At 39.2% G+C, this 20,855-nt stretch overlaps 1 protein-coding gene across 3 annotated transcripts in view; it reads right to left on the reverse strand.

The window, feature by feature from the left end:
* atg5 (ATG5 autophagy related 5 homolog (S. cerevisiae)) overlaps nt 1-20,855 on the reverse strand; it is a 46,735-nt gene that overhangs the window by 17,763 nt on the left and 8,117 nt on the right. For all 3 annotated transcript variants that reach the window (XM_035948800.2, XM_023271678.3, XM_055013662.1), the window contains 2 exons: nt 20,699-20,793; nt 9,702-9,819 (listed from right to left, as the gene is read on the reverse strand). In XM_035948800.2, the coding sequence (XP_035804693.2) occupies nt 9,702-9,819; nt 20,699-20,793 (213 nt within the window). The remainder of the gene's footprint in view (nt 1-9,701; nt 9,820-20,698; nt 20,794-20,855) is intronic.

Genomic DNA, 20,855 nt, shown 5'->3' on the forward strand with positions numbered 1-20,855 from the left:
AGTCTGCTCTGAATTAAAGGCTAGAAAGTGTATATTCTGAAGAAAATACCGGCGGGTAGTTAACGGGTATTTCTAGTTTAAGAGGAAGTATGGACTGTAAGTAGAGGAGGAAAGTTAGATGGAATTTGAAAGGAGACAATTATGATGAAATTTAGGAAGAAAAGCATGAAGAAAATGACAAATTGTAAAAGAAAATGCGGTCAGTCTACAACATGCATGTCAGCAGAAATGTACCGACAAGGGTTGGACTTTGAATGTATAGTTTCAGACAGACACTGACTAATGAATAAACTGCAAGCACTGGATATACAAAAATGAGTTGTGGCAATGCAAAAATGAAACAAACATCACAAACATACTGATAAACAATTTTCCATTTTAAAAGTATTCTGAGGGACGATGCATAATTGGCAGTATGTTTTTTTTTTTTTTGCAGGTGGTGTTTGGTCACAGATTCTCTTCATTTTCCCTTTTCAAGCTTGAAAACAAACTAAAATTTAAAATGCCTTATAAAAAAATTGAAGTATTAGTAGAAATTGGTAAAATAATCGTCCTAAATCTGCATTCATATTTACTGCTCATCCACAGCTACAGTTTGTTTTATTACTTACTCTTTGTGTCACCACGTTTGAAAAGGCTTTTAATATTTCTTAAATTTCAATTCAGAATCACAGAAAGTAAAAGGTGTGATCCCGCCTGTATGACAGCAATAGTGAGACAACACTTTCTCTGGCTGGCACACACACACGCACGCACGCACGCACGCACGCACGCACGCACGCACGCACGCACGCACGCACGCACGCACGCACGCACGCACGCACGCACGCACGCACACACACACACACACACACACAAAGTTTTTGGGTGGTGTTCCTTATCCACCTCTAGACTTTGGCCCTTGCCTGGCAACAAACAGGTGGAGATATGATCAAATACATATTACTGTAGATCATCACATTAACCACGTTCACACAAATCAGTACAGATGTGTACAGTCTCACGCTCAAACCCACACAAACTCACACAGTAACTAGGACAAATATGAGAAAAATGCTGTAAAAAAACAACAGAAAAACCGATAAGGTCAGTCTGGGTTGAATTTTGGTAATCATCATCGGTATCTAATAAACACGTTAACATCTGCAACATCAGAACAGCTGAGGCTTGTTAAACCAAAAAAATTGAGACATGGAATGAAAAAGCTTTTATTCCGTACAGAGACATGGCAGGCAATGCTTTAGAATTATATTAGTTATCTGAGAAGGAAATGGGACTGCTCTTATTATTTCCTCTAATGTTAAAGATTAAACTTTTGAACTTTACAATGTCTTGCGCTCTATCTACCATCAAACCACTTTGCTGGCCAGTACATGCATGATCCACCAAGCTCTTCCATTTCTGAATTAACTTAAGGGCAGCAAAACACAACAGAAAATTGGCCAAATATTTTGAACTCTAGGAGGTGCTAAAAGAGTCTCTGGCTTAAGAATGTTTTCAGTAAGACTGTAAAATCCAACCAGCATCTCAAACACTAACAACTGATCTGCAAGCATTGTCGTAATGGGCTTTTTTCCCCAACAATGTCATTCATCAAGTTCAGTTTATTTGCCCCAAGGGGTGTTACTCAACCTCTAACAAAACAGCTGGTGAGAGTTATTTCTGCCTCGGCTTGGAGACCCAAATGTCAAAGGTCAAGTTTGATGTTGCAAGTTGAAGGTGCTAAGTTTTAAAAACAGTATTTACCAGAGTATAGAATACAGAATACATAGTATTTACCAGGCAGGTAGGATCTTACAGAAGTCTCACAAGTGACACAAAATGTGTCCAAAAAAAATGTAAAAAAAAAAAAAAAAAAAAAAGATATCTTGGCTCTGTTTGTTTGCCTTGTCTTCTCACTGTAAATCTGCAAATAAGCTCTCTTAAATTTCAGATTTTTTTTCAGCTTGAGAATCCTCCTGCCTGTTTGTCTCCATCACTGTGCTTCACAGCTTATTAAACTTGTTTTGTACATTAAAGTTTACAAATACAATCATAATTACGTGATCCATTTCCTGCGGTGATCTTAATAAGACAATTAAGTCTCCCTGTGTATTTAACCCGGTGCTGCCGCAGCTTGAATATTAATTTGACATCTTACAGTTCAGACTTGTGTCATGTTGGAAGTTTAGTTTAAATGTTACAAAGTCTGGCTCAATACTTAAGACACATGACCTGGCATGTACAATCGCATCACATTTCTCGGCAACAAGGTGCTGAAAAAAGGCGGTGTTATGTCTTGAAGATAAATGAGAATTTTCCAGAGTGGTGGATGATGAATTCTCTTTAATCCTTGAACATCTTGTCAGGTTTCTCCAACAAATATCAGCGAGGAAAAAAATCCTCCAAATTGACCCTTAATAACCTGTCATCTCATAGTCTGACAAATTGCGATTACAGTAAAGATGTTGGGTTTGATTCCCCCTCAGGCTGTTCAAAAGTACAGGTGCAACAATTGTCAGAGGATGTGTCATTTGAAAGGAGACAAGAATGAGGAATATTATACTGGAATAGAGATGTGGAGAGGTGTTTTCCCCAAACTGACTAGCGCAATGCTCTGGATTGACAGCACTGAACATGACTAGTAGGAGCGATAGTATTTGAAGCCAACAAACAAGAGTATCTCAGTTAGGCTTATGAAACCTTAATCAAGAAGTAATAAAAAATGAAAACATGGAACCACTGATTCTCGAAGATTCTTTACAAAACCATTAACTGCTGTTTGATACGTCAATACTGTAAATGTGTCACTGTTGACCCCCAGGGAAAGGCCTGGAAAGTGCTTATTAATGTATTACAGAACATTTCAAGTGGTTAGAGTTTCCATGACAAGAAATCATAACAGCACTGGTCTTCCTTCAAACCATAATCCAATTATTAATGGCTAGTCTACACAGGAAAGTAGCTGAAACCATATAAAAGTAGACTGATCTGTCAGCTGACACACACACACTCACACACACACACACACACACACACACACACACACACACACACACACACACACACACACACACACACACACACACACACACACACACACACACACACACACACACACACACACACACACACACACACGCCCTGTGGTTGAGTGGTACACAACTGCCGGCCAAGACGACATGTTTTGTCAGCCGAGCCCAGCCAAACACTATTTAGGAAGACCGCAACGCTGCACTCCTCTAACACAGCCAAACTACATGACTGGCAGTTGGTCAGACTGACTGCCTTACTGAAGGAACTGCTAACCGGTGGACAAAATGACAGACTATCTACTGAATGTCAGCTGGAGAATCCAACTGGCAGCAATGTAAGGCAGAATGGCAGAGACAGGCTGCATGCACTTTTATTATCATTCCTAAAGCATCTACCTGGTGTTTCTTTCAATAAATCAAATTAGTCATTTAGTCTCTGAAATGTCATAAAATAGCAAAAAATGCCCAGCAAATAACTGTGGATAAATATATTGTCAAAGAACTAAGCAATACTTCAATATTACAACATCACTTCAGCCCTAGTTTCTTCCAGCAGCTTCAGTGAAGTGATTTATCTGGCAGCATGCATGTGATCGAGATTTTGTAATTTTGCAGGTCACATTTTGTATGCAGCGACATTTTACAAATGGAATTAGTCCAAATACCGTACAGTGACCCACAACTCTCCACACTGAAACATGTTTTTCCACAGTTATAAGTCTGATAACATATAGTGAATACAGTCTTTCACAAGAACTGAGACTCTCAGTCTTCTCTAAGCATTGTAAAAATTGTACTTAGAAATAAATATAATTTGTCACTAGTCACAGTGCACGTACATACAGGCTTTACTCAAAGTAGCTCCATACAAGTATTGAAATGTCATTATATATTTACAACTTGAATTGGCTGTATATACACTACCGTTCAAAAGTTTGGGGTCACTTAGAAATGTTCTTATTTTTAAAAGGAAAGCATTTTTTTCAATGATGTTAACATTAGTCAGAAATACAGTCTAGACATTGTTAATGTGGTAAATGATTATTCTAGCTGGAAAAAGCTGACTTTAATGGAATATCTACATGGGGTGAAGAGGCCCATTTTCTGCAACCACCACTCCTGTGTTCTAATGCTGCATTGTTAGCTAATGGTGTCGATTGATGATTAGAAAATCCTTGTGCAATTAGTTAGCACATGAAAAAAGTTTGAGTTTTCAAGGAAAACATGAAATTGTCTGGATGATCCCAAACTTTTGAATGGTAGTGTATGTTGAAAAAAAAAAATACACTAAATGTAGTGATGTACCATTGCTGTCAGGTATATTTTAAAATTTGGCAATCTGGTTTTCACACTTGTCAAAATGCTTACTTACTATACTACATACACTTGAATTTCTAGCTAGCTTATATATTTCTTCAGATTGTAATTCTACTATTCTTACTTCTGTCTAGACATATGGGTATGTATGTACTGCACCTATTTGGAATTTTCAGAAATTCTGCTATAGCTATAGTATTTCAGGTTTCAGTACCATTTTCTACTGAAGCTTCGGCCTTTGACAAAAGCTCACTTTGTGCAATGCCAACATTCAATAACCAGTTTTATAACAACTTTAAATAGACCATGAAATGTATCTGCATGTTTTCTAAACCTTCCACTGATTCCAGTGATTTTAAATTGTCCAAGACAGTCAAAATCTTTGTCCAAGAGGCTCTCTCAGTTCTACCTAATCACTCACAGCTTTTTTACAGTAAAGTAGCACCTACAGAATTAGAAAGCAAAAGATCTCAGCTGACCACATTTTAATCAACAATAGGCCGAGTCATCCAGCAGGCTTTCAAGTCATTCTGAATTCCCCTGTCTGGCGCACATCTCACACGCCCGCGCATATGAACCATAACCCACGACATGCTGTATCAAAACAGCCACTGCAACCTACACTTCCCCCTCGAGCCTCTGAAGTGAGCCAAACCGTTTGATAAGCACAAGCTGTATTGGCTCCTGATGCATGTTGTACGGGGACGCCTGCCAATAGTGAGTGGGCTGTACCACAGATGTGTCTGAGATGGGGGGGAGGGGGCGTGGGAGAAGGAAGGAAGGGGTGGGGCAGCGAGGTAGCAAACGGGAGGGAGGAGTTAGGGTGGGGTGGGGTTGGGGGAGACGGGGTAGATGAGCTGAGGGGTTTTCTGAGATTATTCACAGACAATAATCAATGTAGGGGTTTTTCATGATTAGGCTCACCTCCGATAAGACCTGAGGAGAAAACAGAGAGACTTACGAGAATTGTCTGTCAATAAACACATGCCATGTGTGGGCAGCGTCACCCTTTAGGCTGCGACTTCTGCTGCAAACGTAAGCCACATTCCTGACAAAATCTGGCTCAGTTGCACACCTGGCTGAAAAAAATAAAATACATGAGACAGCTCCAACGCACATCAGTGTTGACCGCTGATTACAGAAACATGTTGTTTTGAGTGTGTTTGCCGCAACGTGGGAGGAACGACAGCCTCACGGCAACGCAGAATTTTTGGCCATTGCTTCAAAATGATTTGGGAATCCCCTCTTTTTTTCCGACTTTATTCAAGCCACCCCCATTTGTTTGCCGCGACTGGTTTCTGGGTCCCAGAAGGGTCAATGCCAATCCTCTCTCAGACATAACAGAGGGTGAGTTTGTTTGAAAAACCCTTGTTATTAGATGTTTGAAAGATCACAGAGAAGTGGAGCACCCCAGATTTTCCTTTTTGTTGTACGCTGGGGTCCCGGCAGAAAAAGAAGAAAAAGTTCTCTGAACTCATGAACAATACTACCAGTGAACCCCCTCTGAAAACACCACCGCCCCTCCCGGTCCCTGAACACACGTCCCCTTCTCTCTAACGCAAACACACCGCCATAATCCCTGGCTATCACCCAACTCATCTACCAACCTAGGAAGAGGTGGAAACTAAACAAACGACAAGAGACAAAGGGGCCACTTTCACCTTGATCAACCAGGCAGGGTGGCAGACTCCTCTGGGAGGGAGGAGAGCAAAGAAAAGCAGAGATTTAACGTCAAAGACATGAAAGACGTCTACAACAGACAGGGAAGATGTTGAAGACTACACCTGAGACAGAGATAGAGGATCAAAGAGGAAAAAGGAGTCTTAGATCAGGGAAGCTATAGAGACAGAAAGAAACAAGAAAAGAGGAAGAGAGGGTAAGAGGATAGCTCTGTCTCTGCCTAACAGTCACGCAAATTTTAAGCAAAGTTATAAATCTGGCAATGAAAACGGTACAAATCATATAAATTTGAAACAACTGGGCTGAGATGCATTAGTGTCCATAAAACCATCCATGACAAAGTAAAAAGAACTCTTAAATACCATCTTGGCAGCCGTTATTGTTCAGAGATGTCAAGTGATGGCCGGGTTTCATGCTGTCTGAAGCCAGAAAAACATGTACTTGGGAGGTTTCGAATGTTCCCACTAAAGGCTGTGCAGTCAGACAGAACATTGTACAAATGATACATTCTGATATTTCCTGGTTAGTTAAAGATCTTATTACTGAAACTTGACCCTTTAATAGTAGATTAGCTGCATTTTTTTCCAACATGTAGATATTCCTACTACTTTGCTGGCGACAAGAAACCACAAAGTTTATCTTAAAAATTATCTTTGGCCACCGGCTTTGAGGGAGCACATTAACGCATGACAGAATAACCTCAATATGTTTGGAATTTTGGCTAATAACTTGTACTAAGATTTAGGTACAGTTGATATAAACTCAGCGTATCCAGATATTTTATGTTCCTAGGACCACTTGATTAACTGATTGAGAGCTTCATTTTAATCACATTTTAATGTAATATTATGGAAATTTGTTGGAAAACTGTTGCTTGCAGAAGATAGGGTGCAACATTATCATTTATTGTGTCCATGTCCAACATTCAAGCTCTTTTTGCTCAATTTTTGGTCTCAACCAACTCCTGAGGGAAATATTTCACTCTTTGACAATGCTCCAGTGTTTTAATGAGCTAGTCTCCAACTGTGTCTGTACCATTCATTATGTAGCAGGTGCAGTGGATTTTTGGAGCCTCTTTGCTGCTTGTTGTGGCCAAAAACAATGCTATCGAGGTGTAAGAGTAAGCATTTAAGGGTGGTTAAACAATGAGTTGAAGCTCACCAGGAAGCTCTGTAAAGTCAAGGGGAAATGCAGATGCAAGTGATGATTCTTGGACTTCTCTTTCTGGCTTACCATAAACGTTGTTCCATCAGCATTATTACAGTTTAATAGGCAGTTAGGACTTACTTTATACTGAAATTTTGTCATTTAAATGCTGTTAAAATCACAAGTAAACTGCATTATTCAACCAAATTTGGCCCAGTTTATACCTAGAAGTAAAACAAATTCTTTTGACCTTTGGGATGATTCAAAGTTAACCTAAACATCTAAATATCTTTTGACCTAAAATCACAAGCAAATTGTGAAACTTGTGGAGCAGACTAAGAAACAAATAAACATTTAACCTTTGTAAAAACATTTTGTTTCCAATCTGGGATGTTTATCTAGCAACATCCTTAAAAAGTCACATCTGGTTTACACTTGTGCATGTATTGCAACATTGTATTGCCGTTATAAAAACTGCAACGTATATTCATTTCTTGTACTCTAAGCGCAAAAACCTATATAATAAATTTATGATAGTTTTCTAACTTCTCTGAACTTAATTATGTATTGTTGGGTTATATTTGCTCATGGACTTTGAAAGGCCTGCTTTTGTTCACTGTATTCATGCTGAATTGTTTTATATGAATTTCTCTATGTAGAGCACTCTTTTCTACCCAAACCTATTATTATTTAGTATGTAGTGCATTTGGAAATTAGGACACAGCAAGCGCTGATCTTGATTATTCTCACTGTGGAAGCAACACATCACCGCTGGGTTCCAAATTACACGTAACTAAAGCATTTAAAAAGATTTGTGATATTACGCAGGGCTTTAAACAGCACAAAACTTTTGAGTTTTTTATACAGACTATGAGATGTAAACAATCAGGAGGAGGATGGAGACAAAGTAAGAGTGAATATTAGGCAGACGGGTAGGCAGACAGATAGAGGAGGGGGGTGTTGATGGTTCCGTCTCCTCCGTGCAGGTGAGTCTCTGCGGGTCCTCTGTCCCAACACACTATTGTCTCCTTATCTACTTCCTCTCTGCTCCTCTGCAGACGCTGCCTGTTTAGACTGCTGCTCGCCCTCTCTCTCTTTCCCGGTCCTCCTCTCTGCTTTCATTATCACCACACCTCCGCCACAGCTGCAGCTCAACTGTGTGCCACGAGTGCACAGAGCTTATGCAGCAAATCTGCTGTCAACAAGTGAAAATTATAACATATAGTGCATAGTGTGTATGTGCTACCATTAATCTACTATGTAACCAATATTTAGAAATGTGCAGATACTGACACTGTTAGCCTACACGTAGGATTTTACTAATTATGTGTTGTTTTGTGACGCACAATGATATGGGATATTTTTTGAAATCCCATTTCTGCATTGATTTGGTGTTCTTTATTGTCCTAAAAACATCTACTTATCCAGTTTTATTATTTCCTTGCAGTGCACCTGTCTATAGAAACAAAACATTCACTATGCACTGATTAGTTAAACATTGGATTGTCTGTTCATTGTTTCGTTTATTGCCCCAAATTTGCTTGTATTTATGAATAGTTTATTTCCATCAAGTTATGTCCTGTACATTGTTGTACAATCCTACAACTTCTAGATTTTTCTTTGCTGTGCTTGTTACTTCTTGCATGTGTTTATGGTGTTTGTATGAGTATAAACCAAATAAGTGAAATTAACAACAAAAAAAGACAACTAAAAAAAAAAAAATCCTTTGTGTTGTATTGGGATGTTGGCAGACATGTCAAAGACGGATATCTTAATATATCTTTAAAATGTTTCTGCTGACTGACCTCTGTATCTGTTTATACTTAAACTCCTAAATGATAGTTCTGCATTTGGAAATGTCTTTGCATTTGTGTAAGGTCTGATAGAAACCAAAGAATAAAAAGTGTCCTCACAAAACACAACAAAGTGCAACTGGTCTGGAAAAGTTCTTAAGATATTGAAGTTACTCAGCATTCTCCCCCTACGGGTTTAGACTGCAGGTCTCTTACTGTTAAAGCAGTAAGAGTCTCTTACTGTTTACATCACATCTGCAGTTTGTTCTCATTGCTTTTGCTTCTTCGTGCCTCCTCACTTTCTATCTGCCTATCATCTCCTGTTCTAGTCTCACATTTTTGTTCACTTTTTCTGGCAAGTGCATCTATTTTCCCTCATCTAGCCCTTTCATTGGCTGTATTATCTGCAAGAGTGGATCTCTGACATGCCTTGTGTCAATGTAAATAAAATAAACCAGAGAGGAGAGGTGCCGTAATTCTCTCTCTCCTGGAAGACAACATGACCCACATTTGATAAGAAATCAAAAGTAAAGCACGCCTGGCACCTTTATCCTTACTGTAAGCATCAGGTAATGTTTGGCATGACAGACCTATGTGTGTGATGTTTTTGGTAGAATTATTCTTGTTGGTATTACTGTTATTATTATTTTCTACAACCACTGAAGGAAATCAGCACAAATTACTGACCATTTTGCTGTTGTGTATGAAGAGAGATCGTTCACCCACTTTTTCACTTTGTGTGGAGACTTACCATCATTTGTTATAGCATCTGGGTACATCTCCTTCAGGAGGTCGCCAAGTGAGTGTGCACTGCCTTCAGGTGAAACAGGGCGAAACAGTTTCTGGATGAACGGCCTGTCGCTCATAGTCTGTAATTAATTAGAGCACAGCAAATTAACAAGTGCAGCAGTGGAAACATACAGTAAAAGAAATGTCACAATGTGATGATGTTTCCTGATTGAAAGAAGTGTTGGACTAAACAAAAAAAGAAGGAACTCTTTTTACACAAGTTGTATAAGTTACGTAGGGGGCTCATGGTGACCAATCTACAAAGTTTTATTATGAGAGAAACAAGACAACTCTAATGAAGAAAGGACAAGGTACAATATTTCAGCATCTTACAAACTGTATAGAACAAAGGGATTAATTTGAACTTTTGTGATCCGCAACCTCTACAGATACTCTACATGTGGTTAAGTTTAGGTCACTAAATGTACTTGTCTAAGATTAAAGGAAACCAACATTAGCAGTGAGTTGAAGACGTAACATGTCCAGCAACACTCAGTGTATATCAATCAGCCACAATATTAAAACTACTGACAGGTGAAGTGAATAACATTGATCATATCGATACAATGCAACATTCTGCGTAGGAAACTTTTGGTCTTCATGTGACTGTTTCTTTAACACATACCACCCACCAATACATCATTGCAGATCAAGCACATGTAGGAAAAAATTAACGAATTAAAGATGTGATATCAATTCAAGGAATTGCGGAAAAAGCAGACAAAGCATCCTGTAAAGGGGATTTTTTTTTTTATATCCAGTAACATGAGTGGAAATTAGAAGGTGCTAAACAGAGTTCCCAGTATAAAGATAAAGGGAAGATTCATCAGACTATGCACGCAAAGGCTGTGAATGAACAATGTGCTGAGCTGAGAATGTGGTGCTTTGATGAGCCAGACTGTTAAGAATGGGATATTTAGCAATCTGCAACATTTCGACAGATGTTACAAGTGACACTGACATGTTTTATCGATCAGAATCAATCTGGAAGTCATTATTCTTATGTTTGGTCTTGGCAGAAAAGTGAGCTTCTACAGACTAAAAGCTCTGGTGCTGCCTTAGATTTCCAGAAAGGGAGAACAGTGGAGAAAACCATAATACTGAATGTTACATTCTCTGTTCTTCATTGGAAAAGAAATTATTTTCTTCCGTCACTGTTGGCAGTCATGAAGATGGTCATTTTTTGATGAAATGGATATTTTTTCTTTCCTAACCAATATGCCACCCTGCTGCATAGCGAATGACACAAAAGACTTTATTAGAAACCTAGGAATGAAAAGTTTACTTGCAAAATAGTGTTTATGAGATGGGAAAAAAATGTGCAAAAAAAATCATTAATCACATCTGCTCCTCCAAAAAATTCCATCTCTTCTCCCCACATTGCGATTGTGTATGATTTTTCTACACTTAGAGGCAAACTGAGATGATGTGGTCCTGACCTGTGACCTACTCACTTATCAAGGTAGTGATCTAAGAACTGAAGTTTATCCTTCTGCTGACCACGATGCAAATCACTGTGGGTAAGTGCAATGAAAATGCCTAAAATGTAAACCGAGTTAAGTCATGATGGGACAGCCAAACAAGTGTGACGTATGCAGCAAATATCCTCATGACTGTCCAGCAGTGATCTGCAACTCAGCCACAACATTCCATGAGTGAGAGGTGCGGGAAGCATGGTGGGAAATTACCACCAGACAACATGTGGCGGTGGACTCCAGGGTACGTTAAAAAACAGATAACAGGCTTTACTAGACATGATGCTTAAGCTGTAAATACAAGTAACTTGCACACTTAATTAAATTAAAGAGAATAAATTTACAAGTGTTATCCTATTACTAATAACTAACTTCTTGTAGGTAGATCATTTGAAATTTAGGTTCAGGAAGTAGAAAGACAAAATATGGCTGAAGAACCTCAGTATTTTTGGTGATTTGTAGACACAGCTGACAAAAGTGATGTTCATATCGAAGCTCTGATATCTGTCGCACTAATGAAAGAGACAAACACATGAACACAGAAATGAAATTACATCCACATTCTCAAATTGCTAAAATTACACCATGCCTCACTACTGTTTGATTATATAGGAAGTCTGCATCAAAACATTTTTTTGATTGTTATGAACCTGATTATGTTAAAATTATAGCACATATACAAAGATACCTGAACATCACTGCAGATCTAAGCAGACGGCTGTATTTTGTGTAACTGTAGGTCACAGAAGCTCGTGGAAAAGCTGAATCCATACCTTCTCCACGAAAACAAATGCGTGTGCAGCCCTGAGCTGTCTCATTGGACCAAACAACCAACTCATCAGCCAACTTGTTTTTATGAGATTGTTCCTGACTGCTGCACTGTTCTTTGGTCCTGCACCAGTAGAATTTTCTTTGTCACACTGTCCTCCAAAACCCACTAGTAGCAGCCAATTACCACATGTTGCCAAATGATTTATGAATAATTTGTCAAAATTTGTGTGTAAGATTCAAAGAAACTGCATTTCAGTAATGTAACATGCATAAACAGAAGTCTATCCAGCTTGTGCCTTCCCAACTGATTACAGTGTAACTGCTAATTAGCTTGGAAAAAAATTATTTGCTGTGATTTCATGCCATCCTTGAATATTGTGGTTTGGTCCTCATTTCCTTATAAGATAAATAATAAACAATGTGTATAGTACAAGTCATATCTACCAAAATCCTCGTATTCATTTGTTTCACATGCTTTTTGTTGTGTTGTAACCTCCTATAAATCCTTAATTTGATTGTGGTATGTCAGCAGGTATGTTCTTTGTAAATGTCAGCCTCGCTATCACTTCAAAGCTGAGTTAAAAATTCAGTGGTTCTAGTTACTGAGTGACCCAGGTCCTCGGGACACTAGCAAAAGCACCGAGAGTCTTACATTTTCAACACTACACCAAACGGCTGAGAAGCCGTGTGTCTTCGGTAGGTACAAAGTTTTAGAAGACCCCAATTTTTCCATTATGCATGGTAATGTCTGATTGTATGCTGAAATGAAAGCATAGAATAAATAAATGAAGTAACAAAAATAAAATCAATTTAGAAACCAAAATTTTTGACTCATCAAAGTACCACCTTTGGCAGATTTAACAGCTGAACACACGCATGGCATTCTTTGCACAATGGAAATCAAATATTCAGAAAGTTCTTCCCAACTCTGTTGTAGTTCCCATAAATGTGTGGCACTTGTAGGTTGCTTTTCTTTTACTTTTCTGTAGAGTTCATCCCAAACCAGCTCCATGGGGTTTAAGTCTGGAGACTGTGCTGGACACTCCATGTTTTCAAGCTTACCATCTTGTTCTGGCATCGCTTGGACTTAAGTTTTGGGTCATTATCTTGCTGTAGGATGAACCCCTGGCCAACTAGATGCATACCAGAAGGTACTGCATGGTGCTGCAGAATGCTGTGGTAACTGTTTTGGTTCAGGGTTCCTCTCACTCTGTACAAGTCACCGACCCTGGATCCAGCAAATCAGCCCCAGACCATCACGCTTCCTCCTCCATGTTTGACAGTTGACGTCACACACTGAGGAACAGTCCTTTCATCTACTCGACGGCATACAAAAATCCTCTGTGATGAACCAAAGATTTGAAATTTTCATTCATTAGTCCATAATACCTTCTTCCAGTCTTCAGTAGTCCATTGACAGTCTTTCACAGCCCAGGCAAGCCTATTTTTCTTATTCTGACGTCTTAGCAAGTTTTTTCTTGCTGCAACTCCACCTGTCAAACCTGCAACTCAAAGTCTTCTCTTCACAGTTGAACCTGAGACTTTTTACTACAACCACTATTGAGCTGTGCTTGAAGCTGTTGTCTTGTGAGCCGCCTATCACCAAGCTGTTGACTCTCAGAAACTTGTCTTCTGATTCTGTTGTGGCTTTGGGTCTTCCAGATCTATTCCTGTCAGAGTTTCCCCCAGTTTCTGAGCCTTTTGATGGTGAAGAAAACTGTATTCACTGACACCTTGACTTTCTTTGCAATTTCTCTGTAGGAAAGACCTACATTTTTAAGTGTTATGATGGTCTGTCTCTCTTTCATTGTTAATTGCCTTTTCCTCACCATTTTTATAGCAACACACCACTTTCTGCAGTACACTGTTCAAATAATGCTCTCAAGGGTATGGTACCACGGTGTGTTCCAACACTACTTTTATGCAGACAGAGGGGATTGTTAGTAATCAAGAAAAGTTGGGACACCTGTAGGATTTGGTAGCACAATTTTCAAGGCTTGATCAGCCTCCATTGCTGCAGAACAGCTTGAAATTGTCAATCAATTTCTTGTTCCCTGAAAAAGGCCATTTTGTATAATTCGGAGATGTACATTATTTTTCAGTTTTGGGTAGCATTACCTTTTTTTTTTAAAACCTCTGGCAGTTCACCACTTACCTTTGTATCATTTCAAGCTATTCATTGAACTACTTGAATTTCAATAAAAAACTGGGAAAATTGGGGCATTCTAAAAATTTTGACCGGTAGCGTATATGTCACAAAATAGCAAATATACATATTTTACCTCCATTTGGGCAAAGGCACATTTTCAGTGCTGTTTGTCTCTCTTTCAGTAAGATTACACAAAAACCACGGGGCCGCATATCAAGAAACTTGGCAGAGAGGTAGAGCCCGGCCAAAGGAAAAATCTATTAAGTTTAGGGGCCTTGGCATAGGACTGTGATCTCCAAATGCCCTTCTAATATTTTAGGAACGTAAATTTAGATCATTACAGTTCAATTGCATTGAAAGCCAAGAAAATACAGTATCAGTAGAGGGGGGTTTTCAATCTTTTGCTTTGGTGTACCACTGAGCATCATAACACAAAGGAAGAATTGTGTTCTGAGAGGGAAACGTGGTGCAGGCCGATACCCAACCTGAGGTGTCAAACGGAGTCTGTCACACTATAGGACCTAATCATGGAGCTGTGAAAAGGAAACCGGCGAGGACAAGGATCGAGTAACCGAGTGGTAACTACACACCACAAAAGGCAGGCGCGAACCAGCAAGAAAAAGGTGGCAGTGGAGGCGCGAAGCCTGTGCTCAGGTTACACAGAAAGACTGAGTCACTGACAGGAAGCACGGCCTTTCGTGCGGGATCATCGCCGAAAGCCAGAGCAGAGAGAGTGCACTAAGTGACAGCTACTTCATTGCATTTTTAAATAGGCAGCCATGAATTATTGAGTCAGTCAGCGTACAAAGAAGGCGTTATTGATCCCTAGGGAGAGAAGCGTGATACTGTTTGGACGAAGACACTTTCTTTTCAGCTGCCGTGACACCTTAGCTGGCACAGCAGCACATGGCAACACAAAGAGAGCTTGGTGTCATTAGGATTCAGGTGAAAAGAGATGGCTCGCTCTCGCTGAGTGAAAAGAACAGCGGAACTCAAGACATTGCCTAATTGATGGAGGGGATTCAATCCACCTAATTGAAGGTAAAACAATGGCCGTGGGTTAAAGCACTGTCAATCCATACGCGTTTCCGCGAATTGAGAGGGTGAGAGAAAGCGTTTCCAGTGAACTCTGAGACCATCCATTGGTAAATTAAGACTCTAACCTCATTTTTAGTGGACATCATTTTAACACAACTTGAAATTCACACCTGTGGAGGAGAAACTCCATCAAGAGACACTGAATTGAATTTTAAATTATTAAGTGTTGTGAGCTAGGTTGATACTTCACCATTCTGACATCTCTCTATTTCAGTGCTGATCGGAATATTTCAGCTCCATCAGATGGGCAGAAAGATTTACATTCACCTTTCAGCTTCACTTAACAGACAAAAGCATTCTTTATTATTTTATTTGTTTAGAGTCTCTAAAACAGGAGGGTTATCATACAGTGCTCACTTTAGTGTTTTAACTGTTACTTTCACATTTTATTGGCATCAACATTGAAGCATTCAATCAGTCAATCAATCATATCTGACTTATATAGCACAAGTTCATTCATCTCCAAGTGCTGAACATAAATGAGTTTTAAAAAAAGAGCAATTGGAGAGAATAGTGAAGCCACATGAGAAGTTTGTTGTCAATGCCTTGCAGTTATATAATAAGCACTACATAACAAGCAGTAATACAAAAAAATCTTTGATATAAATACACTGGTACAACAGTTAGTAAAAATTTCTGTGTCAGAAATGTTTAATGAAATTCACTGGCAACTTATTCTGCATATTAAGAGCAGTAAAGGCATTGATAAATGTTGCTTTTGTTATTTCAATGGATTTCTAAAATTGTCCTTCTCCTATGTATATGGGAAGAGGCATGTATTTCAGACCTTTATCTAAAAACTGAAAAGAACAATGCAAGAAGATCTGCTTATTTTTTTTGTGAGAACATTTAGAGAACAAGGTCTTCAATACAGCTACAGCTAACAGCTTTGTTTGCCACAACATAACAATCTAAAGCATTTAAGCATTTCTAGATGCTTGGCCATAGCAACTGGTTAAAAAAAAACCTGAAGGTTTTCCATCAACAGTCACAGCTGTACTAGAACCCATTACTGTAAATGCAGCAAAACATTCTTCAACAGTGCAACAAGCATATCACCTGTTGCCCTTGGCATGATTACGCAAAACTGTTTCCAGCATTCCCATGTTTTGTAATTGTCTGTGTAGTCACCACCTCCCCCTCGTCTCAGTCAGCCATTACAAGATATCTGGGAGGCAATAAACCTGCATTCTTTGAAGCAGGCACCTTCCACAGCACCACAACAGAGGCGGCTGGAGGTGGACTGCCTGCTCTTGCATCGGGGGTTAGTGAGTAAGCACTGAGTCACGGAGCGGGAACAGAGCGGAGTACCTGTACGGCAACAATGTAAGCAGTCTTTAAAAGGAGGATAGTAATTTTCACTTTCCGTGCAGCGAGACGGTCGGCCCCCTCTGGCTCTTTAAATCACAGAGTGGCGTCACTGCTGGAGCAGGAAGATACACTGGCAAGCAAATGGGCCAATGCACACTCACACACACAATAACACACAAGCCAAGTGCTCAAGTGGAAGCAATTGAAATGACGAAGACAAATAAATGAGAAATGAGCAACGCACAAACAGAAGCTTGCGAAAACAGACGTGGAGGTTCACACACACACACATATATTTGAATTTAGGAGCACGTACAGATCACCACAAGCATTTGTAGAATTATAACTCTTTTTTTGGGTAGTTAAAAGACTGTATCCACACACAAAGCTTTTTTTTTTTTTTTTTTTATAGAATACACATGATAAATTTTTAGTGAAAAGGAGGGTCAAACGGGCCTATTCATTAATGTCACCTAAATAATATAAATTATTCAGAATGTGACTGATACTATTGAAGACAGATAAAACTATTTTTAAAAACTAAATTAAAACAAAGACAATGTTGTCAATTTCATCTCACCACATATAATTTAAGAAATTATATATTTCAAACCAAGAGAAAAGGTTGAACTGTACAAATAATTATTTATAATTTCTTGGTCATACAAAGTAGACACACACACACACACACACACACACACACACACACACACACACACACACACACACACACACACACACACACACACACACACACACACACACACACACACACACACACACACGTGTCCATGCCCATGAGGTGTCTTCGTCTCCATGAGGAGAGCAGGCCAGACGGAAATGAGCCCTCTGTTATTTGGACTGAATGTTGTCATTAATTCTGTCTGCATCAAACACAGCACATGTTATTTACACTAAAGACCACAATCTGGCTTTGAAAGACTTTGGGCGTGTGTGTGTGTGTATGTGTGTGTCAGTGTGTGTGTTTGGGGAGGGGGGATCTTTCCTCTATGGAAGGCAATCTCCTGTTAAGTCATCCACAGTGACTTCTAAGTGCCAAACAGCTTTGTTCTTCTTAGTGTCTGCACCTCTTTCCATGTCTTATCTACTTTCTTTTCTCCAAGCTGAGTGCCTTTGCTGGGTTATGTCTTATCATGTTTGGTCTTGCCGCAACCAATCTGGCTAACAAAACACGGGATGTTCTCCTTAGAAATAACATAAGCTCTACAGAGTTACTACACATGTTTGAGTTTTGAACTCAATTTATTTGCTTGATTTTAGTTCTTCTGTTTGTTTAGAGGTATTTTTATGATATGTACTTCTCTGATTAAAGGATAAAATTAGACCTGAATCCTTTCCTAACAGCAGTTCTAGGCTTGTAATGGTGTCTCAAAACCTTCGAGTTCACACAATCAGAAAGGTGGTTAACCTCCAGGTTAGCTAGACGTATTTGCAAGAGAAAATCAAGGTAAATGGTAAAAGTTTCCTGGTTCAAAATTAACTGCATGTTTGCCATAGTTGTATTTGCACAGTTTTCCTTAGCAACAAGGGACTATTGCTGGCTTTTAAAGTGTGCTCACTTTCAGTTTAGTTCCCACAAAAAAGGTTTTATTTGTCATAAGTGAAAAAAACAATAGGTAAACCTGCACAAAGAAAGCACAAGCATTGAAGAAATCTGTACGATTCTTGCCAAAGCTAAAAATCAAACCATTTGTATCAACTCAAGTCAAGTTTTTTCCAAAGTTGTGGCACTTTTGAACAGTGAAAGTAGTTGCAAAGTGCTGCGGAGGAGTGCCATTAGAAGTATTTTTAAGATCATAATGAAGTGATTTAGCTCCCACTCTTCTCCAGAATTTCCAGGCCTTCTTTGGTTGTAAATATTTAGCAGTTTGTAAGATTAAAACCACACCACCTCCACAACAATCCAGACTTTTTCAGGAATGATGCTTATTTTCTCCAGCGTGTTTGGAAATCACACAGTGAAGCTGTAACAGGCTTTGATGCTACAACTGTCATGAAACCAACTTTGCTCATAAATGACCATGGAAACTTTCAATTCAGCCTTGGAAAAAAAAAAAACACCCCAAGCTGGAACAGTCTGGGTTTCTTCTAGCCACCAGCAGTTACATGGTTTCACAGCTGCAACAAGTGCCTCTGAGAGGGTGGATTGTGTTGCTCGGACTGCATGTTTCAGTTTGCCACTTTAAAGAGTTATGTTTTATTACTAAAACAAGAATGCTTTTGTCAAAGTGTAAAATGGTTTATTTATGCGCTGAAGATGTGAAAGTAAAAATAAAAGCATTTGTACGCTTTGAAATTTCATGCAAAACAGTCAGCGTTGACAGTGACTGACAGCTGTACCTCCACCCTTGTTGTGTAAAATGTAAATGTAGCCATATGTGGAGCCTAGCAGGTCTCATTAAAACTTAACACGACTGATAATAAATCATCATGATGGGAAATTACCAGCAGTCGCAGCAGATATGGTGATGGAAAAAGATGCTTTATAGGAAAGTTCACTCGTTGAAGTCCTGCTCTGCTCTACAAATCATCTAGAAATCTCTTTCTGTTCCATCAGATGACACCTGACAGTCATTTAAAGCCAGATCTATTTACTGAGCTATTTGCTGGGCCATTTTCTTACATTATTTTTCCCTAACTTGCCTTGACAGGCCCTAAAGTTAATTTAATTTGTTCACAGGACTCAGTGACAGTGAGGGGGGCCTTTCTGTTTGCTATGACTTGAGATCAAGGCTAATGGACTCACATTCAGCCACTAGACTCAAAGCAGACTGTCAACATGTTTTTGGTACAAAAATCCAGATGTTTTCCAGCTCTTTTTTTTTTTTTGTTAACTGGATTGAATAATACTCCTCAGTAAGATTAAGTAGACTTTAAATCATGTTTGCTTGTACTGGTATTTAACATTATTCCATCAAAATGCCGGGCTTTGTTGGAAAAATATGTCTTTTGCTCATTCTGTGGAAGTTGTCAAATGAATTCTCCACACTTTTCCAGCCATTTCTGATTTGCGTAGAAACCCCCAACACTTGACTCAAAGCGCTTTTCCCGTGCTGTCTGGTTCACGGCAGGGTAATGTTTTCCAGGCAAGATTCGGCTGCTTATTCATCTCTTCTTTCTTTTTTGTCCTCCAAAGGGACTTTTTACCTGAGTCAGGAAGAATCTACAGCGGCTTTGTGGAAACACCCGACCTGAGGCTGCTTGTCTGCTTGCTGCTCCTTATCCCAGACTGAACCTGGAGGCTCGCCCACTGGTTTAACTTGGGTCAATGGAATTGCATACAAACGCAGGAGAGTCATAGGTATCAAATTTACAGGAACGCATGAATAACTTCCAAAAAGCACCCAAACAAACTGGGATCCCACATGTCTCAGACAGATACTATGTTTTTTTTTGTTTGGTTGTCATTATTTGAAGACTGATCATTTTATCAAAGGTCACAGGACAAGAAAGAACACGTAAAATGGTGAACTTGGGAGCAGTGCTCAAGCCAATATGCATAATTTATATTCATTTGGATGTTTCACTTAAAATTTTTAAGAATGGCTTAAGATAAGTTAATAAATGGCTTTTAATGTATATAGAGAGCAAACAATAGCCTCGTAAAAAAGGACAAAAAAAATTTAGTCATGTTGTTTAAAGGTGGGCATGAATATACTGTAGGCTATTTTTCACATATTAAAGACTGAGATGGTATTAGACTATTATTGTTTATTAGTCATAAATATGTCAATAAAGTATGGTTACTTGAGGTTATGCACATTAAAAGGAAAGAGAATGGAAAAGGGAGTCTCTTTTATCATGTTTTACCTACCAACTAGATAAGATGAATATAGATATGACTCCAAATAGCAGTTTGTAACCTGTACAGTAGTCGAACGTATCGGACAAAGTGACTCTGTGAATGCTCAGAGGTGAGTTCCATGCTGAAGCAATGCAGAACGACTGTTAAACAGCCCTCTGGCTCCATCTACAGGAATAAAATGGCAAATTTCATCCGAGTCCAAATTTATTAACACTAAATCAAGTTCAAAAGTTAAAGTGGAGGGCAAGAACAGTTTCGATATCTGCTTTGGAGTTTTACTGAGTGAGTGTGTGTGTGTGTGTGTGTGTGTGTGTGTGTGTGCCTCCTACCTGGTATATCCTGAAGGGGATGTATCTGAACCCTCCATCCTCAGTGGGATATTCCATCAGCTTCCTGTTCATGGCCCAGAATTGGTCAAACTTATCTGAAGTGACACAAACACACACACAGATCAGCCATCAGCTAAGTACTGCAGACTTGTTTTCC

The sequence above is a fragment of the Amphiprion ocellaris genome, chromosome 9, assembly GCF_022539595.1.
Source record: "Amphiprion ocellaris isolate individual 3 ecotype Okinawa chromosome 9, ASM2253959v1, whole genome shotgun sequence".
In the NCBI taxonomy this organism is placed as follows: Eukaryota; Metazoa; Chordata; class Actinopteri; family Pomacentridae; genus Amphiprion; species Amphiprion ocellaris.